The sequence below is a fragment of the Ornithorhynchus anatinus genome, chromosome 11 (genome assembly GCF_004115215.2).
Source record: "Ornithorhynchus anatinus isolate Pmale09 chromosome 11, mOrnAna1.pri.v4, whole genome shotgun sequence".
NCBI classification, from domain to species: domain Eukaryota; kingdom Metazoa; phylum Chordata; class Mammalia; order Monotremata; family Ornithorhynchidae; genus Ornithorhynchus; species Ornithorhynchus anatinus.
In genome coordinates this window covers 40,285,612-40,307,040 of record NC_041738.1, presented here as the reverse complement: position 1 = coordinate 40,307,040, position 21,429 = coordinate 40,285,612, and the positions used below count along the sequence as shown (strand labels likewise).

The following is a 21,429-nucleotide window of genomic DNA, read 5'->3' as shown; positions in this document are numbered from 1 at the left end:
TTTTCTAATTGCTATAGTGCTTACCATTTAAATAGTTTGGAGGGCTTTACACAGACTGCTAGTCATCCAGCTGGGGAGTGGAAAAATTTCCATGCCGTTATAGCTGCCACGTTTAATATTTCATGCTCGCTTCATCCGTTTTACTCCTACCTCCTCCTGAAAGGTTTCCCTGTGATCATCTGTGCATTAAAGCTTACTGGAGATGTCAGAGAGGAGTGGAGCAGGGAATGAAGAGTGTACCTTGCAAAACTTTCATCTTCATTAGAGGGTATTTTGAACCAAGTCCTCTTGCTGTGTAATTCTCTAACAATTCAAATGGAGCAATAGCTTTTAGTTATTACCTTAACTCTAGCTCCCCAGTTTACAAACCAATGCATTGTGGCCTAGAGAAGCAGTGTGGCCCAGTGGATAGAGCATGGGCCTGGGAATCAGAAGGACCTGGCTTCTAATCCTCACTCTGCCACTTGTCTGCTGTGTGACCTTGGGCAAATCACTTATGTTCTTTGTGCTTCAGTTACCTCATCTGTAAAGTGGCTCTTACGACTGTGAGCCCCATTTGAGCAGGGGCTGTGTCCAACCTGATTGGCTTGCAGATGGTGTCTTTACCTTATGGTATTTGTTTGTTGAAGTGCTTACTATGTGCCAGTCACTCTACTAAGTACTGGGGGAGGTACAAATAAATTGGTTAACTTGGGTTGGAAGCAAATTCAGTAGTGTAGTCTAGTTTATGATTTGGTGATGGAAAGTGAATACATAAACCCAATATTGTTTGCTTAAAATATATTGGGACGCAGGCACACCAAAGAAGTCAGTGGTCATAGTAATCTTTAGAAACGGTGATTTATTTCAATGCCTTTCTTTGGTTGTGTTAATATAGTTTTCTTCTTCCTCTTCACCAATTCCCCATACAATGTGTGACAAACTGTCCAAACATTGTCAGTTTCTCCTCCCCCATGCTCTCCCAAGGAGGAAAAGGAGGATTTGAAGAGCAGATAGATGAATGTAATCTCAGGATAAGCATGCTTACCAAATGCAGGAAGCTAATATTAACTTCAGTTCGATTACGAATAGCAAGGGCAACCATTCTGTTATCCTAGAGTTATAGTGCCCTGTCATGTTACTTAAAATCTTCTTGAAATGTGTAGTTGAGGAGTTTGGATGTATTCTTTTATATTTGCCTCGGTTTTTTGTTGTATTTTAATACAGGAATCCACTGTGTTTACATAGACTATTTTGCTCATGATTCAGTGAATGGGGCCAAAGAAGACTGAAGACAAGAATCTAACGTTTTACAAAGGGAGTAAAAATGGGAATACTGCAAGTGGCAGAACAACTCTCAGCTGCGAATCTGTTTTCCTTTCAAACCAAAAAAATTAAAAATTGGACTAATATATAGGTAGTTTTTAATGTGTTTATAAAAAACTAAAGCTACTTAAATATTAGCCTTGCAGAAGTAAATATTTGCGTACATCACAGCCTTGTTTTAATTGTCTATCTCTCCCTTCATGTAAAGTAACTATTTTTCATCTAGCATGAAATAAGAATGCTAATTTCATTAAATTACTACTTGTATATTCTGATGAGGATATCAGCTGCAGAAAAAGGGATGGTAAATTTTTGGTACTTTTTAGTCCTCATACATCTTTTCCCTTCATATTTTGGATCGAACACTCTTAGGGAAATTAGGGGAGGTTCTTCAAACAACACATGTAGGGAAGGTCCTTCAAACAATACATGTCCATCCGGCCAGTACACGGTGTGATGTCTGAGGAAAGAGTTTTACCCACATTTGCCACATTAGTGCATACTATATGGGCTGGGGTGTCAGAGCACCTGGATTATAATCCCAGTTCTGCCAGTAAATTTCTCTGTACCCCAGTTTCCTCATCTGTAAACTGGGGATTCGGTCCACACTATTTAGACTGTGAGCCCCACTTGGGACGGGGACTGGGTCCGACCTGATTAACTTGTATCATCCCCAGTGCTTAGTCTGTTTACCTATTGATGCCTGTTTACTTGTTTTGATGCGTATCTCCCCCTTTCTAGACCGGGAGCCTGTTGTAGGCAGGGATTGTCTCTATTTGTTGCTGAATTGTACAAGCACTTAGTACAGTGCTCTGCACACATTAAGAGCTCAATAAATAAGACTGAATGAATGCTTAACAAATATAATAATAGCATGAGGTTCTTTAAGAACCTAATCCTTGCATTCTAGGGGAAGTAACTCTACATATGGAGGCTAGATCAGTGGATGAACTTTTATGGATATTTTCACTACTTGTTTAAGCAGTAACACATTGGACAGGATCTTTATAGAATTTGGGATGAGCTTCATCTCAGCCAGGGGTTGGATTCTCTCCAGACTCTCAGCTGGCCAGGGGCTAGTGTAACAGGAAACTTGAGGCTCTCCTCCCCCCATTTCCTCCTCTCAGCCTACCAAGTTAAGGTTTTAAAGAAAAATACCTTGTTAAGTTGACAAATATATTATTGTTATTTCCTAATTTTCTCATTGATAACCAGGACAGAGAGAATTTCAACAACTCAGTTTGTTAGAGACTAGACTGTCCTTCAAAATAAAAAAAAAACAACCAAAAAAAAAGCGTTCCTAAAGCATCACTACTTTGAAGCTTCACACTGTGCATTAAAATATCAGTTACTAGGAAAGTATGCCTGCTTCTTGTTGAAAATGATTGAACTTAGCCTTTACAACGAAATTGATTTCCTCCTTTAATGAAAAAGACAAGCTCAGTTTCTCAGGAAACTGGAAAACGTTGTTGAGGAAAGTTTTATTTTTTTCTTTTTTTAAGGTCATGTTGGTAATCACTGTAGTTTAAACTTTCATTTTTCAAAATGCCAAAGAACCCAGTAATTGTACTCTTATTATTGTTCTGAAGCAATTAAAATGCATGGGCATTAGGATCCTGAAAATAAAAATCTGAATCCTATGAATCATGGAGCAGAAAGGTGTTTCTGCTACGAGTGGCTAAATGGGTGAGGTGCCATGAACTCTGACTAGTGACTAGGGATCTAAGGGAAATCAGTCAAGAGTCAGAAGTTGGGGCAGTCAGGAGTCAGAAGTTGGGGCCTGGAGGTTGTAGAATTTCAGCTTGAAGTTGCTGAAATGGAGAGTATTCACAGGCAAGATAATTCATAGCTAATGCCTCTCCAAGGGAGAAGCTTTGGCTCATGGACTGTAATAAACCATGATACTTTGATTTTTCCCATTCCCATCTACCAGACAATCTCGGAACATTTAACAAGCATGATTTAATGCCGAATGAAATAGTTATCATTTTGCCCAGGAGAAAAAATTCAGTGATAATAGGTCATTTCTTAAGTCATTTACGTCAGGGTGTCAGTGTTAGAATTAGAAAAGATCAGGTCCGGTCAGTCAGTCGGTCTGTCGTATTTATTGAGCACCTACTGTGTGCAGAGCACTGTACTAAGCACTTGGGAGAGTACAGTATGGCAGACAAGTTCTCTGCCCACAGTGAGCTTACAATCTAGGTTGCCTACAACCAAATTTGTTCTTGAATAACCTCCTGGTCTTTCTGTTAAATTATTCAAATTGCCTCAAAAAGTGCCTTCATAAACACATAGTACAATGTTCTGCACAGAGTAAGCACTCTTTTACTGTTGATTGATTGCTTTGACCCCAAATAAAGCCATTCATATTGTAACTTACTCTTGCAGAGATTTTTACATCTGTATTCTAAAAAAGTTTTCTATCTTGCCTCCACCTACTACACCTTCCCTCTTTGCCATCCTTATTCCTCTTGTAGCCCCATTTACCACCCTGTAATTGATTACATCTTCCGTCTCCTTTTTTCCCTCACAGCTCCAAGATCTCTCTACTTGGCAGCCCTGCAGAGCTCTGGCACTCACACCGTCTGCCAACCCTGACCATTTATTTATCTTTTCTCCCTCCCCAGAAGTGTCCATGTCTCTCATCAAGGTTTATTTCCAGGCTTCTCTTGCTGTTTTCTGAGCCAAGCCATAATATCCTGGCCAGAAATACGTTGGGCTTTGGAGAGGATGCTGACATATAGTCATTTTGGCTCTATCAACAATAGTAGCTGATGACCAAGAAGGGTAATGCAGTATTCATACCTCACATTTTGAAAACCTGGACTGGCCCCCCTGGCAGTTGTCATGGTGGACTTGACAAAGGCAATCTGTCAAGTCAGTCTTATATTTATTGAGTGTTTACCTTGTGCAGAGCACTTTATGAAGTGCTTGGGAGAGTTCAGTACCAAAGGAGTTGGAATAATCGAGCCCTACCCACAAGGAGCGTACGTTAAAGTACTGATGGATATGGATAAGGGCTGGGAAGCTCAGGGAGGGGAGAATATCAGATTTTTTTTGTTTTGTTTTGTTTTTAAATTGGTATTAGTTAAGAGCTTACTGTGTGCCAGGAACCATACTAAGTGCTGGGGTAGATACACGCTAATCAGGTTAGACCCAATCCATGTCCCATGTGGGGCTCAGACTCTAGAGTTGTTGAGAAGGTAGAACTGATAGGATGTGGTGACAGACTGGGTTGAATGAGAGAAATGAATTGAAGCTACCCAGTCCTTTCTAGACTGTGAGCCCGTTGTTGGGTAGGATTGTCTGTATCTGTTGCTGAATTATACTTTCCAGTTGTACTCTGCACACAGTAAGTGCTCAGTAAATACAACTAAACGAATGAAATTAATGAAAGGATAATGTCAAGGTTACAGACTTGTGAGACAGGGAGAATGGCGGTGTTTTCTATGGTATGGTAATGGGAAAGTCTGGAGGAAAGACAGCGTTTAACTACCTGTAACCATATGTAGCTACTATGCTTGAAGATTGGCCTCAGAATTTTCCACATCATTTATTACGTTTTTCCTCAAGTTTTTTTTTTAAATGGTATTTGTTAAGCACTTACTAATATGCCAGGCACTGTACTAAATGCTAGGGGTAGATACAAGATAAGCAGGTCGGAGGCAGTTTTTCCTTTGACAGGTTATAGTCCTGTAAAATTTCACTTTATCACTATTACGGAATGAATATTTAAGTTTTTTAAACTTGAAAAAATGAAATTAGAGCGCAAGCTTCTTGAGGGCAAAGATCACATCTTTTGCTCCTTTTATTTTCCAAGCACCTAGTGCTCTGCCCAAAGTAATTTCTGTTGATGATGAAAGGTAAAAGGTAAAAGCAACTTGGGTTATCAGCATTCAGACCTTGGGCGGTAGTATTTACAATACTGATTTCATAGTCTGTAACATTGATTGAGGATGCAGGTGGGATGGGCAATAGAGGGCACTTGTTTGTGTTTAAAAGAAAGGAGATCTTCACTTGTGATCCCTGAAAGGAAGTCAGCCCTTTATTGACAGTTTTTCATGGCACCACATTTAACATCTCTAGCGTGGGAGGTTTGTGGTTATTTCCTAACCTCTCTTACCATGGAATGTGAACCAAATAGTTCTTGACATGAAATATGGAAAAAACGTGAATTAAGAATTTCCCTGCAGTGCATCTTGCAGGAAAACAAATTATATTTGTTTAATGAGGAGAAAAGCCGAAGTAAAAATAGTCCTCTTGTGCACATGGGGCTGTGAATGGGTATTACATGGTTAGATCCCCATGCTAGGACTATTTGGTTAGTTCCATTTCTGTTATTTATGCTCTTGATTCTTAGGGTTTACTTCAGCTAGACTCCTCAGTTGTGTGTTTTTAGAGAATGGAAGGCAGAATGAATGTGGACAGACATTTGTCTTCCCTCCCACTCCTGAACTTAGTGAAACATCTGCAGGCCTGCCATCTTGGTCAGAAAATCTCTAAAGACAACAAAAACTTGGCAGCTGCAAAAAGTATTTCTTCTGACTTAAAAAAATGTGTTTAAAAGATATGGAAACTTGGAAAGCCTTTTCGTACTCCAGTGATGACTCCAACTCTCAGTGTTCAGGATGGTGTGGCTGCCGGCCCCTTGAACTTAACTATTGTGCTGTGTTAATAGTGTTTTTCCTTCTATAGTTATATATCTTGATTTATTATTCATCTAAAATAAACCATTCAGTTCACCAAACTTTTCCAGAACACATCCCACAGACTGCCAAATTTGTAGATCTGTATGTTTGGTGTACCGTTGAACAGTTGAGTTTTGTGACTTTGTGGGTTTTTTTTGTTTTTTAATGGAGAGAAAAATCCCCTTTGGCCAGTGTTACTCCTAGAATTGATTATCTGGTAGCATATAAATTGGTTTAGTGAAAGGAAATAAGGTATTCCCCTAGCTTTATGCAAAATAATCTAATTTTAACAATTAGTTTCTTCATTTTTTCCCAGTACATTGGTAAATCACTTTTCAGATGCATTTAAGTACAGTCTTAAAAATTTTATTGGTGACAATAGATTTTATGTAGAATGACTAATTTTGAAATTTGGGGTGTTTATAAATAGGAGAATCTCGATGTCAGCTTCTTAAATTAAAGCACACATATAATTCTTACATAAAGTCTGTGGTTTTGTAAGCTGCCAACAGCCTTCAGCATGAAAATTGGCAAGGAAAAACCATCCGTTTTAATAGAGTGGGTTTAAAATTATGACTGCAGGTATTTTTACTGAAATGGTGTTCATCAATATTGAATAAAGACATATCCTAGTTGTGAAGTAATTGTAAAATAATCTGTAGTGACCTGGACCGTGGCATTGTGGGGACCCTGGCTTCAAATGTTTCTAATAATTTCATCCAAGAGATAGAGGGAAAATGGAAGGAGTGCATGGACAGGGAATTGGCTGAGTTATGATATCTATCACTGGGCCTGTGAGCTGATAGACTGCTTTTTGGAGATGGAGCAAATTTCATAGCTAAGTGCTCTTTTTGAGACCATCCAGGTCCTTACAGAAAAATGGTAAGGTAATAGAGTGACCATATTTTCTGGAGCTCATAGTGATACAGGGATGGCCCATGGTTTAAGCATTGAAAAGAGTTGAAGCAAGCAAGGAAATCGAGGAAGACAAAAAGAAACACAGGTATAGAGGCAGAGGCAATAACCTACCTACCTCCCTCTTCCCCTTTCCTCCCCCTCCTGTGTGTCCGTGCTCAACTATGCCCACAGGCAGTGCTGAACACACCTCAATGAAGAGGCTCTATTATGTGCCTGTTGGGTACAGAGTACCGAATTAAGCACTTGGAACAATCCAGTAGAATTATTAGACATGATCGGTGCCCTCAAGGAATTTGCAGCTTAGCAGTGAAGACAGACACTAAATAAATTACAGGTGGGAGGCAGCAATAGAGTATAAAGATATGTGCATAAGGTTTTAGGTGATGCTGAAGTGGAGCTGTCGGGAGGATGAGCCATTAAGCCTCCTGGAGATATGATTTGAGAAGCTTTTTGAAAATTCCCTTACAGAAATTTACTGTCTTCGGAATGGGACAGATTGAAGCAGATAAGATTTTAGACCAGAGATTCGGCAACTAATATAGTTCTTGCCACTATCACAGCTTGCTCCCTTAGCCTAATGGAAAGAGCATGGGCCCGGGAGTCAGAGGACCTGGAGTTTAATCCCAGCTCCATCAGTTGCTTGCTGTGTGACCTTGGGCAAGTCATTTAACTTCTCTGTGCCTCAGTTACCTCAGCTGTAAAATGGGGATTCAGTACCCATTCCCCCTCCTACTTAGACTGTCAGCCTCATGAGAGACAAGGTCTATGTCCAATCCGATTAATTTATATCTACTCCAGTGCTCAGAACACATAATATCCACTTAACAAAGCAACGTGGCTTAGTGAATAGAGCACAGGCCTGGGAGTCAGAAGGACCTGAGTTCTAAACCCAGCTCTGCCATATATCTGCTGTGTGACCTTGGGCAAGTCACTTCTCTACTCTGGGCCTTTGTTACCTCATCTGTAAAATGGGGATAAAGACTGTGAGTCCCACATGGGACGTGGACTGCGTCCAACCTGATTAGCTTGTGTCTACCCCAGCGCTTAGTACAATGACCAGCACATAGTAAGCGCTTAGGCAAATGCTATAAAAAATAATAATAATACTAATTATACCACAGCCACCTTACCTGTAACTTTTGAAAGTTAGCAGAGACAGAAACAGGGAGCACATTATGCCAGTGATGGCAGCTTTTCATTCATTCAGTCGTATTTATTGAGCGCTTACTGTGTGCAAAGCACTGTACTATACGCTTGGGAGAGTACAGTATACCAGCAAACGGACACATTCCTGCGTGGGCTGGTGGTATGCAGGTTGTTGTGATAAAGACTAAATGTAGTATGGGCTATCTGGTCACGTTAATAATAGACTGCCATCTATCCAACTCTAATAATATGCCCTTGCCATAACAACAGCAATTAAATTGGATCTGTTGGGGTGACAGTAAATCTCAACCAGTTGCTCAACAATAGAAAAACTAGCCTCCACTTGTTCATTCGTGGTAGAGGAAGGAAACCAAAAAAGACAGAGGCAGAAGAAGAGCTTCTTGAAACTCGGTAGTCTGTTGCGAGGCCCCAGTTTTTCTTCCTGCCATCCTCACCACCTGATCAGCAATCCTTCCCAATCTTGCATGTGTCCCCTGACTCTCCATTGTCATCCCATGCACCCCAATGCAACTCCATCTCAGCCTGCCATTTGGAGTAGGGACAGGAGAAAGCAAAATGGAGCCAGAACACCTATCTCTCCCTCACCTCTGTGGCCTCCAAAGCCCCCTTGTTACTGTTCTCCTACCTACATCAGACTCTTTCCTTATTTCCAGGGGGTTTTGAGCATTCATATTTTTGGCCAAAGAGGGTCACGATCCAAGAAGCATGACATATTGATTCTCTAAAGGTGGGATTAAGGCCATGCTACATGTTATGCCCAAAGATTTGGCAGTCAAATAGCTGAAAGGCAGCCCTACTTAGAATGAAGTCTGACTAATTAAAGGTAGGTTCTGCCCCTGCCCTGGAGTGCAAGTGGGGAAGCCCCTTAGTCTTTCTTATGGCTTTTTTTTTTGCATATACCCAGGGAATAATGCTTTCAACTAAATTCTGGATTCCTGGTGTCTAGATTTTTGTTCCTTTTAATTAATCTCCTGATAGAATTGGAATGTGATCTAAGCAGATACACCATATGTAATTAGTATGCTAATAGAAGTACGCTGGATTCTGCAGTAACCCATGTCTTCACTACATGTTTTGGCTAGAGGGTCATTAGGGAATTAAGGCACTTTCATCCATCAACATGAGCCTGCTTGAATACAACACGCCACAGGCTTGAGAAGACACAGTTTGTATGCACACACATGACATTGAAAGTTATGGGTACCATAGTGGAGCTTTCTTTTACCTGTAGCTTTTGCAAGATTACAACCTCCATGTTATAGGAGAATTAGGGATACCTCATATCACCGAGGCTTATTTCTTTTCCAATCCTTTCTTGTCCGTTGTTGCTGGAAGTTCTAGTTGTATTTTATTACTAGTTCTGATACATCTCAGAAATTTCAAGAGAAACATTAGTCCTTAGTAGCCAGGTCACTGAAAATTTATTTTATAATACTCAAGAATGTTTTCCCAACCTTTCAACTGCCTTAATGATAGTGCAAATTGAAATAAGATGAAAAACGAGGGTAAAAGTCAACAAACCCAATCTGTAACCATTTTTTAATGCTTTACAACATTAAAATCCTATCCAAGGAGTCACATTTGTGACCCATTTGATAATTGTAGGAGAGTTCCCTTTCCACAAATGCAGTGAAAAATGGTAGATCAGTCAAGTATAAAGGAACTAAACACATCCCCATGCGATGGGCTTGGAATTTATAAATAGAAAGAAGGTAGTGGCTTTTTGAGATACTGTTGCAGAAAGTTTTGTGGTTACACCAAATGATCAGACTACATAGTTCAGTTAGTGATGAGACTAGGGCAAGGTCTTTCTCACTGTCTTGTCTGTGGATGGACAGAGTTCAGATGAAGTATGAGGCATTTAATGGTGGTAGAAGTTAATAAGCATGTCTTCAGAGGTCGATGGGAAGGTGAGTGTGCAAGACAAATGTGGGGTTTGAAAGAAAGTAAAAGAATTGTGATTAATAATGTTATAACCCTCTCATTTTTGCCATATTTTGGTTGTGGGTGTGTGTAGACAGAATTCCCTCTAGGCTCTAAGCTTGTTGTGGGCAGGAAATGTCTACCAACTCTGTTTTTATTGTACTCTCCCAAGTGCTTAGTAGAGCCCTCTGCACTCAGTAAGCACTCAGTAAATATGGTTGATTGATTGATAGACATAATATAGATATGTGCACATATACTAGCACAGATACCAAATCTTTGCCTGAGTTAGGCTGGACTTTTCCTCCTCCTCTCTGTCACCGTCCCATTAAAGCTTGAAGGTGGTAACTTCAAAAGGAAACATTTCACACATTGTGTGAATAACACATGGAATTTACCACAGGAAGTTATGCAGGCAAAAAATAGCAGTAGGTCTTAGGTTTGGATAAATTCGTGAACAAGCAGCACTTCTCTTTTTATTCAGGGTCTCTAATGATCTTTATCTACTTTAATAATGGTTTTAAAATAATTACCTATTTGAAAATAACCTAGTTCTGTCTTTTGCAGCTTCTCCTTTTTGGTCTAGTTATTTTATTTTGAAAGATCTGCAACTGGAGGTCACAGCCCTGACAGTTACTCTTGGAAGGGTCATGGTCAACTGGTGATGACATCAGTTGGATCTGGGACAGTTCCAGGGAGGAATTTTTCAAGAGAGAAGGAAGAAAGGGTTAAAGCCAGCAGGCAGACAGATTTCTCTCTTGGCAGAGACAGAGACAGAGAGGCCTCTGTCTCGCTCTGCTGTGCATATGCTGAAACTGAAGGGTGTGTAGTGACCTTGGTGGTCACCCAGACTTTGCTTTAAGAACCTCCACTGGACAAAAAAATACATGCATGTTGTTAACTTTGAGGGTAACCCAGATGAAGCAGCAGATGAGGGTTAGTCTGTGGTGAGAGTGGATTTTATTTTTCAAGACTCTTCTGCCTAATTTCTCTTGTTTTATTTTCTCTCTCCCGGCTAAGTGAAACCAAATATGGTACTTTAAGCATTTTTGTTCTTTCTATAAGATAAATGTTTGAGTGTCTCTTACATGTAAAAATTGATGTTCTGTGTTGTCTGTCAGTGGGACCTCACAAAATTCTGGGGAAATCTATGCTACTACACTGAGGAGGGAGCTGAGGCATTTGACTCTCTTCTCCAAACTGCTTAAAAACTCTAAGAGGTGCAGGTCAGTAGCCAATCCCCCAGAATCATCTGTGCATTTTAGAGGTTAAAATCCATTAAGTTGCCCGTTGGTGGCAGCTGATTGAGGAATTTTATTGAAACTATTTCAGAGTGGAGAGTAAAGGAGGAGCAACCTAAGGGTCCTTGTTTTATCCAAGATGAGTCTGATCAAAGAAACTTTCCTTTGTAGATGTTCTCCGTTCAGAAAATATGGTCCAGGGAGCCTAGGGGGAGCCAAGCCCTTGGTTGTGCCCTAATCAAACCCTACAGGCCTGGCTGTAACAATCATATTGAGAAGCAGCATGGAGTAGTGGATAGAGGTCGGGCCTGGGAGTCAGAAGGTCGGGGGTTCTAATCCTGGCTCTGCCACTTGTCTACTGTATGACTTTAGGCAAGTCACTTAACTTCTCTGTGCCTCAATTCCCTCATCTGTAAAATGGGGACTAAGACTGTGAGCCCCATGTGAGACAGAGACTGTGTCCAACCTGATTACTTTATATCTACCCCAGCACTTAGAACAGTGCCTGGCACATAGTAAGTGCTTAATAAATACTTTGTTTTTATTACTACTATATGAAAATTTAAACTGAATATCAGCCAGGGAGGAATCTTCAAACCATATACCCCCTAGCCCATTAATTCCTATTGAATGAGTGGTTACTATGACATGATTTTTCCATAGCATGAGGTTTCTCAGGAACACAACCCCAGTATTATAGATCTCCCTATAGCAATATACTGCCTGACCAATTATTCAATGTTAACATGTATTTTCCTTTTCCTTTAATGGAGAAGGGAGTGAAAAGAGGGCCCACTCTTTGTGGAATCACCTTAACTTTGGGAGGCCTTCCCCAGTTAATTTCTCATCTCCCCTATTTACACTATCCCCCTACTGCCGGGTCAGCACTTTGGCACCCCTTGTGTACTCACAACCTCCTATAGTCAATCAGTCAAAGTTATTTGTGGAGTGTTTACTGTGTGCAGAGCAATGTACTAAACACTTGGGAGAGTACAATACAACAGAGTTGATAGGTTCCCTTCCCACAAGGAGCCTACCTTCTAAAGGGGGAGCATACAGCCTGTAGCACTTTTGGATTTAGCCTAAATAATGTTAATAATGTTGGTATTTGTTAAGCGCTTACTATGTGCAGAGCACTGTTCTAAGCGCTGGGGTAGATACGGGGTAATCTGGTCGTCCCGCGTGAGGCTCACAGTTAATCCCCGTTTTACAGATGAGGTAACTGAGGCCCAGAGAAGTTAAGTGACTTGCCCACGGTCACACAGCTGACAAGTGGCAGAGCCTACATACCCACTTACGTAAATACGCACTCATTTACACACACCCTTTCCCTTCTTTGGCCAATCTGTAATTTTTTGCCGGGGACTGTAACCCCCGTTAGATCAAAAGCTCCTTGAGGGCAGGGCATCCCCAGACATGGAATACAGATGCGTGCATACAGAAAGCAGCCAGGAAATCCTGTTGATTTGCTGACTGCCGGGAGCCAGACTTTTTCTCCTGGGCTGGCCCTGGTGGAATTAAAGAGGCTGGGGACCTGAACTCTTCGAGAAACAGTGTGGCCTAGTGGAAAGAACACAGACTCGTGAGTCAGAAGGACCTAGGTTCTAAACCCAACTCCCCCACTTGCCTGCTGTGTGACCTTGGGCAAGTCACTTAACTTATCTGTGCCTTAATTACCTCATCTGCAAAGCAGGGATTAAGACTGTGAGCCCCACATAGGACATGGACCATGTTCAACTTGATTCTCTTGTACTTACCCAAGTGCTTAGTACAGTGCCTGGCACATAGTAAGCATTTAACAAATACCATTTAAAAATTAATAAATAATCCTTCATTCCTGCAGTGTAACTATTTGCTGTGATGATTCCAGGAAGTCATAGATGTCGTCAGGTTGAGGCTTTGGGCTCTGGATTTTGCTCAAACTTTACAGCATTCCAAAGGTGGAGGGGAGGAAAATCTCCTCTGTCCCATTCCATATTCTCTAGTTTATCCTGGATCACCTTTAGCTGACTGTCTTAATGACCACACCTTCTCCCAAGCCAGTTGGGACTGTAGGGTCAGGCAAGAGGTGAGTTGACCTTCTCCATCAGTTGCCAAGGGCCTTTTCCTCCAGCAACTAAGGTGCTCCAATTTTGGACACACAGCTAACTGGGAAGCTAACAAAGTCATTGTATTCTTATGTCTTCAAATCCGTTTCCTAGTGAGGCCACTGAAGATGATTTTTTTTGGTTTTGTTTTCATTTTAATTATTTTTTAGTATCAGTTTTCCATTATCATTGTAGGAGTAAATTCAAAAGTGTACTGAATGGATTTACTCCTGAGAGAAATCAGATACTTTAACCTAATGGCATTTAGTGGTGGTTACAGAAGGAGTCATTAGAAATGTCTATTTCCCCTCCTCCATTTCCCGCAAGCTGTTTACTGTGCTGAAAAAAATGTTGAAAAAAATTATGTAAATGCCATTGGCAGTAACTGGAAACTCTAGGATGTTACTGCCAAAGTCCGCGTGATCTAATCCTCTCTTGAAAGCACAAGGCTTAGGCATGTATTGAAATTCCTGAGTCAGCAGCTCAAGGGACATAGCTGGCTTTACTCTGAACTGAACATTTTGCATGGTTATTACATTCTGGTTTATTTTCCCAAGATGAAAGATTCTCTTTAGGGACAGGGTGTAGTTAACATTTGGCATACTCTCTCCTCTCAGTTAGGTGTGATTTATCTAGACACACATTACCAATATCTCCATAAATTGCTGGCATCAGCATCTACAGTTTTCCTGGATAATTTAACTTTCAGCAGATCTTGTTTTTGAATTTGTTAAATTGGATAATAGCAACCCCTTATGATACTCACTTCACATTTTTAAGATTTTCCTAAATGCACTAATTTAAAGTACCGGGCTTTCAACAGCCTATTGAAAGTGTAATTTTGCAAATTGTGGGCACAAGCAAAAAGAAGGATGGAGGTTATTGGGTACTGAGAAGCAGCGTGGCCTAGTGAAAAGAGCATGGGCCTGGGAGTCAGAGGACCTGGGTTCCAATCTCTGCTCTATCAGTAGTCTGCTGTGTAACCCTGGGCAAGCCGCTTCACTTCTCTGTGCCTCAGTTACCTCATCTGTAAAATGGGGACTAAGACTGTGAGCTCCATATGGGACAGGGACTGGGTTCAACCTGATTAACTTGTATTTGCCCCAGCACTTAGGACTTTGGCTGGCACATAGTGAGCACTTAACACATACTGTTATAAAAAAAAATTGGTGATAAAAATTCAGTTTTCACAAATCCTCTAATACAGTATGGTATAGATGACAGAGTTTGGAATAGAAAATGATGCTGCATATATGGAGCTTAGCAGAAGGGTGAGATATGACACGTGATTGACTCAACTGAGATCAACTGTTTTTTACAGTTTTAATTCAATTGGAAACAAATTTCCTGCAACCTGCCTACTTCTTGAAGTCTAGTACGTCACAGGATTTCACTGGGAACATCTCTTCTTATAGGAGTACATTTTTTTTTGACATTCATTATTCCAGATAGACTAAACAATTAGGCATGGTCTTAAATCATGAAATAAATGCACCTAGCACAGCTCTCAAAAGGAGGCTTAATTATACTTCTCCCAGGGAGGAAAATGTGTATACATGACACACAACTTTGATCTATCTATACAGTGATTAGTATTTCACCCAGTTCATTGATTCATCTTTTCTGTTAGCTCTTTGATCCTTCAAGTAGAATTCTTTTCTGGCTATAAGTTTATTGAGGCAACACAAGCGGTAATCACTTCCTTTATTCTGCTTGTGTTCATAGTGAAGTTCATCAGGGAAGTGACACCGTACATCAAGAAACCATCATTAGTATCAGATCTGCCATGGGAAGGGACCTCCCCCCAGTCACCAAGCCTTAGTGGCAGTGAGGATTCCGGCTCTCCGAAACACCAAATCAGCATCAAGGATAAGAAAGTCATCCCTCTAAAAATGTGCTTTGCTGCCAGGAACCTAAGCATGCCAGATCTGGAAAACAGGTAAGCTGTCTCTTTTGAAAATAACACATTTTTGCCGTGGTTTATAAATGTCACTAAGATAATGTTCTGTATTTTGCAATATTTTATGCTTGCGTGATGGTAGGTGATGGTGAAAAAGATTAGACAGGTCATAGGTCTTTGCACTTGTACATTTACATTCTTTCAGAAGGTGAAAATAATTTCTACACCTGGTTACATTAATGCAGAAAGGTGAAAGGACTTGCCCAAGGGTATAGAACTTGAGTTCTATTTCCAAAAGGCCAAGAGTAGTGTAAATCTAGATCTCACATTAGCCATCAGTTTCTGCCCCACCCAAATCTACTTGCAACCTGATTAGAGTTGGTTGAGAGGCAGTAGGAAGGTCTGTGACCTCAAACAGCCTCTCTGACATAGCCTTACCATGAGGATTTTATAATTTAGCTGAGGTAAGATAAATTATGTAAATACAGTTTTATCTAGAAATATTTTTATTACGATTTATGAGTTCCTCTTGAAAATTACAAGTCTTTACAATATTTAACAGTAAGAAATAGCGGGAAAGTGACAGCTGGAGGGACCCAGGGGGAGGAACCAAAAGGAGGAACATGAAAGGGAAATAGAAAATAGAAAGCAACCATTTCAGCTGGCAACTATCAGTTAGCCAGTGTTCTCAGGTTAAGCCCTAGCTTTAGCAAATGTTCTCAGGTCAAGCCCTTGTGTTGCCAAATTATTTCAGGGCTGCTGTTGTTGCGGAGGGTCACAGGAAAGGAAACAGCATGGCCCAGTGGAAACAGCATGGTCCTGGGAGTCGGAGGACCTGGGTTCTGATGCCAGCTCTGCCAAATGCTTGCTGTGTGACCTTGGGCAAGTCACTTAGCTTCTCTTTGCCTCAGTCTCCTGTTCTCCCTCCTACTTAAACTATGAGCCCCATGTGGGACAGGGACTGTGTCCAACCGAATTCACTTGTATCTACCCCAGCACTTTAGAACAGTGCTTGACACATAATAAGCGCTTAACAAGTACCATAAAAAAGGAGCCAGGCGGATATATGAAGGGTAGTGGCAGAGATAAGAGAGGGCAAGTGGCTCTCTATATAAATCACTAGCACGCTAATCAATTTCTTCACTCAGGTTCTTGAACCTGAAGTCTCTGTGATTGGATCGTGGCTCAGCTGTCCTTACAATGGGAGACATCAGTCATAGCTGCCCTGCCCCTCTCTGCTGTGGCTCCTGCCTGGTCACAATTTGTGGTGAAGGAAGGTTTGCCTATAGTGCAGAGAAAGTATAATCCACAGTTCACATTCCTATCTAAACTTCTCCTCTAAAGCCTACTCACACCACTAAGTTAAGCATAATCAAGTACTGTGAATCTCTGGTGAGCGAATTGTTTAAGCTCATTTCAGTAGGTAATGACTGAAAATTTTACGCTTTGCAGGAAAGAGCTGTTGTTTGAGAGGAAGTACTCTTTATCAGAAAAGAGCCTTGGGAAAGGGCAGTGTGGCTTGGTAGGTAGAGCACTGGAGCTGGGATTAGAACCCAGGTCCTCTGACTCCTAGGCCTATGCTCTTTCCAACTAGGCTATGCTGATTCTCTACATGCCTTGAGACCTTAAATCTCTGACTAATCAATCAGTCGTATTTACTGAAAACTTACTGTGTACAGAGCACTGTTCTGAGTACTTGGGAGAGTACGATATAATGGTTAAGCATGTGTTGGGGGTAGAACAAGGTGTTCCATGTTTAAAAATGCAGCACTGTTTTCTTTGGGTGTGTACAGGATGTCTGAATAATCTTCACACTGGATTGTTTTCCGCGTCGAAGATCACTTTGGCTTTAAGCCACATGCAAACTGTTAAAGAAGAATAAACTTCCTAGATTAGGCTTGTGCTCAGTGTTTGGTCTTAACTGATCTTATAAACGACGTTCAAGCTTCTGCTAAACAGAAGAAAATACAGATTCTAAAATAGACTAGATTTAGAAGTTAATCTTCTCCTTTGTATCTAGACCATGACTTGCTTCATCCAATCAAATTGTAATTACTATTCACAGGAAATTCTCAGTGGTTTGGCCTGCAGCCAAGATCTTCACAATGTGGCCCCCTTCTTTCTCCCCTGTGGGTTTGAGCAGTTGTTGGCAGACTTCCAAGGTGTATATATTAGCAAGATTTTCATTTGAACTATTCTTAATGGAGAAGGAGGAGATGTTCAGCATGGCGTAATGGATAGGGCATGGGCCTGGGAATCAGTAGGTCATGGGTTCTAATCCCAACTCTGCCACATGTCTGCTGTGTGGCCTTGGGCAAGTCACTTCACTTCCCTGTGCCTCAGTTCCCTCATCTGTAAAATGGGGATTAAGACTGGGAGCTCCATGTGGGACAGAGACTGTGTCCAACCCTATTTGCTTGTATCTACCCCAGCGCTTAATATAGTGCCTGGCACATAGTAAGTACTTATCAAGTACCATAATTATTATTATGTTAAAATCCTTTCTCTGAATATATACTACTAGGGCTGCTTCCCAGCTACCCTTCCTCCATTTTTCTGGTTATCAGTAACCTGGATCTTTGACATTGGCATCCAGTTGTCTCAACTCTGTCCAAAAAGAGACATATTAGAGGCAAAGATTTTCCAGTCAATAAATAAATTTGTGAAGAGGAATCGATTCCTACCTTTAGAAGTCAGTAGGAGGAGTGGAGAAAATTTACTTCCATAGGCCTTTTAGCATTTACTTGAAGAATGTTCAGCCAGCCGCAAACTGCAAGGGAAACAGATAGGAATAAACTTTTCTCTGAAAAGTTATCATCCAGAGGTAGTGCCAGTATATCTGCATCACGATCAGCCCTGCCTTTTCCACCTTAGTCCTCATTTGGTAGCAACTAAATGCCAAAGTCTGTTGCAGAAATAGAATATGTCAGTAGATTCATTTTGCATATGTAAAACACGCATACATTACACTGTATTCTCTGTTCTCATGCAGCTTTCAGCATGCGGTGAGAAGGAACTTGCCTTTAGGTTGCACTCATCAGTGGGCACTACAGTTACCTAGTGATTTAAAATCATATTAAAAGGTCAGAAACTAATCCCTGCAGCTACCTGTGGAACAGATGATTCATTCTACACCAGGTTCAGGGGCCCTCCCCATCGATTCATCTTTTGGGAATCGGCAAAAGTTGCATTTTACAAGGAGAGTTCTAAGGTTATCCCAGGAAAGCAATAGCAGAAATAATTGGGAAAGAAGGGGTGGTAGCAGGAGAAAGAGGAAAGGAAAAATAAAGGAGGGGGAGGGCCCAAGGAAGGAGGAATGAAGGAGAGGAATCAATTCAGATGTGACAGTCTTATGTTCTCCTGAAAGATTTCATCATCATAATAATAATATTGATGGTATTTGTTAAGCGCTTACTATATGCCAAGCACTGTTCTAAGCGCTGGGGTAGATACAAGGTAATCAGGTTGTCCCACATGGGGCTCCCAATCTTCATCCCCATTTTTCAGATGAGGTGACTGAGGCACAGAGAAGTTAAGTGGCTTCCCAAGGTCACACAGCAGACAAGTGGTAGAGCCGGGATTAGAACCCATGTTCTGTGACTCCCAAGTCCGTGCTTTTTCCACTAAGCCACACTGCTTCTATCTCACTGGTGGTGCTGCAGGAAAGAAGAGAGCCTTATTTTGGCAGATTCTACCCAAAGGCTAATTAAGGTTTACTATCCTGAGCTGTCTCCTTCTGCTATAGTTTATGTCCAATTTCCCCTGTACCGTTGTGGTCTGCCCCTGGCTTATTCCCGGTAGTTCATTTCTCCACATTCCATCTGGTTGCACACTCAAAAATGTTGAAGCACAGCATCAGGAGCAGGAGGCCCCAACATCCATATTTTCTGCTTTCTGCCTAAATGAACAGCAAGCCTGTTTAACCACAGGATTAGGGAATGGGGCTACCAGACATTTCTCTGGCAAAAAAGATTCATATAATCCAGAGCAACCCGGGAACCCTGAAATCAGTCTTAACTTGATACAAAATTATTGTCACATTGCCCTGGCAAGGGGGTTATCATTCCATTTGAATGAAGGGAACATTGGGCATATTTGACCAATTTATGCCATCTTTTAAGCATAGACCTAAAATAAACTGTTCATGGGGGTGTGAAAGAAGAATTGTATTTTAGAGGAACAGATCAAATCAGAGGCATACTCCCCTGCTAGAGCACACCCCCACACCCTTTCAGAGACACACCCTCACACACAGAAAGTGACAACATTACCAACAGCTGCAACCTTGGCATGGAATAACCGATAAGTGAAAGAATAGTGGAACTAGCTGCCACTGTCACAACCATCAACACTGGTAGTTGGGAATTAACAACATGGACCCTATTAGAACTAGAAGAGACAGAAAATCTGGGCAGTGAGCTATGACAGGGAGCCCACTGTGGGCAGGGAATGTGTCTGTTATATCGTGCTCTCCCAAGTGCCCAGTACAGTGCTCTGCACAGAGAAAGCGCTCAGTAAATACGATTGAATGAAACAGTAGTCACAGGAAAAGATAAGTAGAACTCTAGCTGAGCTCGGAACAGAAAGGTATGGCTGGTTGACTGGAATTTCCAGCACAGATTCCGAAAGAGCCGAGACGCCCCATGCAGTTATTTCATTTACCTTCTCCAGTAGTATTTGCCCCACCTCATGCTGAGGACATTTATGACAGACATTTGGGTCAGGAAGTGTGCGGGCCTTTATAACTCTGGGTGTGTCTGTGTCTGAGTGAGAACGTGTGTGTGCGTTCAATAAATACAATCGACTGATTGACCGACTACTTGAGCATGAGGTTTTTGCAGGCGGCAGGGCTAGGATTGGTGACCGTCTGCCTCTCCTGCCCAGAATTTAGCACCTCCTGCTCTTGCCGAAGTCGGAGCTGGTGCTGGAATTGCCTTCTCCCCCCTTCCCTGCAATCCCACCCTTCCAGGAGGCAGGACTACAGACAGGGGTGAAAGTTAAAAGTCCTTTTACTGGGACGACAAGTGGGCATTGCAGAGGTGGTGGCGAGTGGCATTAAGCAGGCTTTGCACGGGAAGGATAGACTCCTTTTTTCTTCAGTGGTCTCTGTTCATCCGTGTTCACACTGCAATTTGGGCTGTGTGCCACAGCTTTGGGACCAAGTTCATCCTTCTCACACACAACCTCAGTCAATTAACTGTATTTTTTGAACGATTACTATGAGTTGAGCACTGTGCTAAGTTCCTGGGAGAGTAAAGTATAACAGAGTTGGTAGATACGTTCCCTGCCCACAGTGAGTGTACAGTCTAGAGGAGAAGCAGCGTGGTTTAGTGGAAAGAACACGGGCTCGGGAATAAGAGGTCATGGGTTCTAGTCCTGGTTCCTCCACTTATCAACTGTGTGACTTTGGGCAAGTCACTTAACTTCTCTGTCCCTCAGTTACCTCATCTGTAAAATGGGGATTAAGACTGTGAGGCCTACATGGGACAACCTGATTACCTTGTATCTACCCCAGCACTTAGAACAGTGCTTGGCACATAGTAAGTGCTTAACAAATACTATCATTATTATTATTAGAGGGGGAGACAAACATCATTATAAATAAATACCTCACCAGTAAGGGCTAGGTTGGCATATTTTTTTTTTTTTACCAGTGCCCCATTGTGGAGGGTTCCCATTTTCTTTCAGCACGGACTGCAGCAGAAAGGAAAGGGCATTATCCAGGGGCAAGGGATACACTTGAAACTGACTGATCCATTCAGAGCACTTGAAGATGGTGAAACTTTCAATTTATATATAGAGGAGTAAAATTGCAACATGATGGACATATCCAATTTGGAACTGTGAAAGTTATCAAAATGTGAAATTAGCCAAAAAGATGATGAGCCTTCAGTCAAACGAGAAGTACTAGCATGTGCTCCTGTGCTTAGCTTCCCAGACCTCAGAGACTATGTGAGAAAATGTGAATTACAGGTTTTTATAAGGTGATCAATGACAATTCAAAGATATGTACTTTCTTTGATACCTGAGTGGAGGATGTACCTTATGATGGCAATCCCCATTGTCCAGCGTAGGCATTGAGAAGCTCAGTAACACATGATAAACGTTCTACTTAGGCCAAATGGATTAGTATAGCGATTTCCTGAGACAGACTCGGAAGTTTGTTTTACCAGGTGTGTTTTGGGTGGGAGAAATGGCCC

At 41.5% G+C, this 21,429-nt stretch overlaps 1 protein-coding gene across 1 annotated transcript in view; it reads left to right on the top strand.

Moving 5' to 3' along the window:
- SNTB2 (syntrophin beta 2) overlaps positions 1-21,429 on the top strand; it is a 54,439-nt gene that overhangs the window by 14,480 nt on the left and 18,530 nt on the right. Inside the window, exon 2 of the mRNA XM_029076139.1 lies at positions 15,055-15,268. Within this exon, the coding sequence (XP_028931972.1) occupies positions 15,055-15,268 (214 nt within the window). The remainder of the gene's footprint in view (positions 1-15,054; positions 15,269-21,429) is intronic.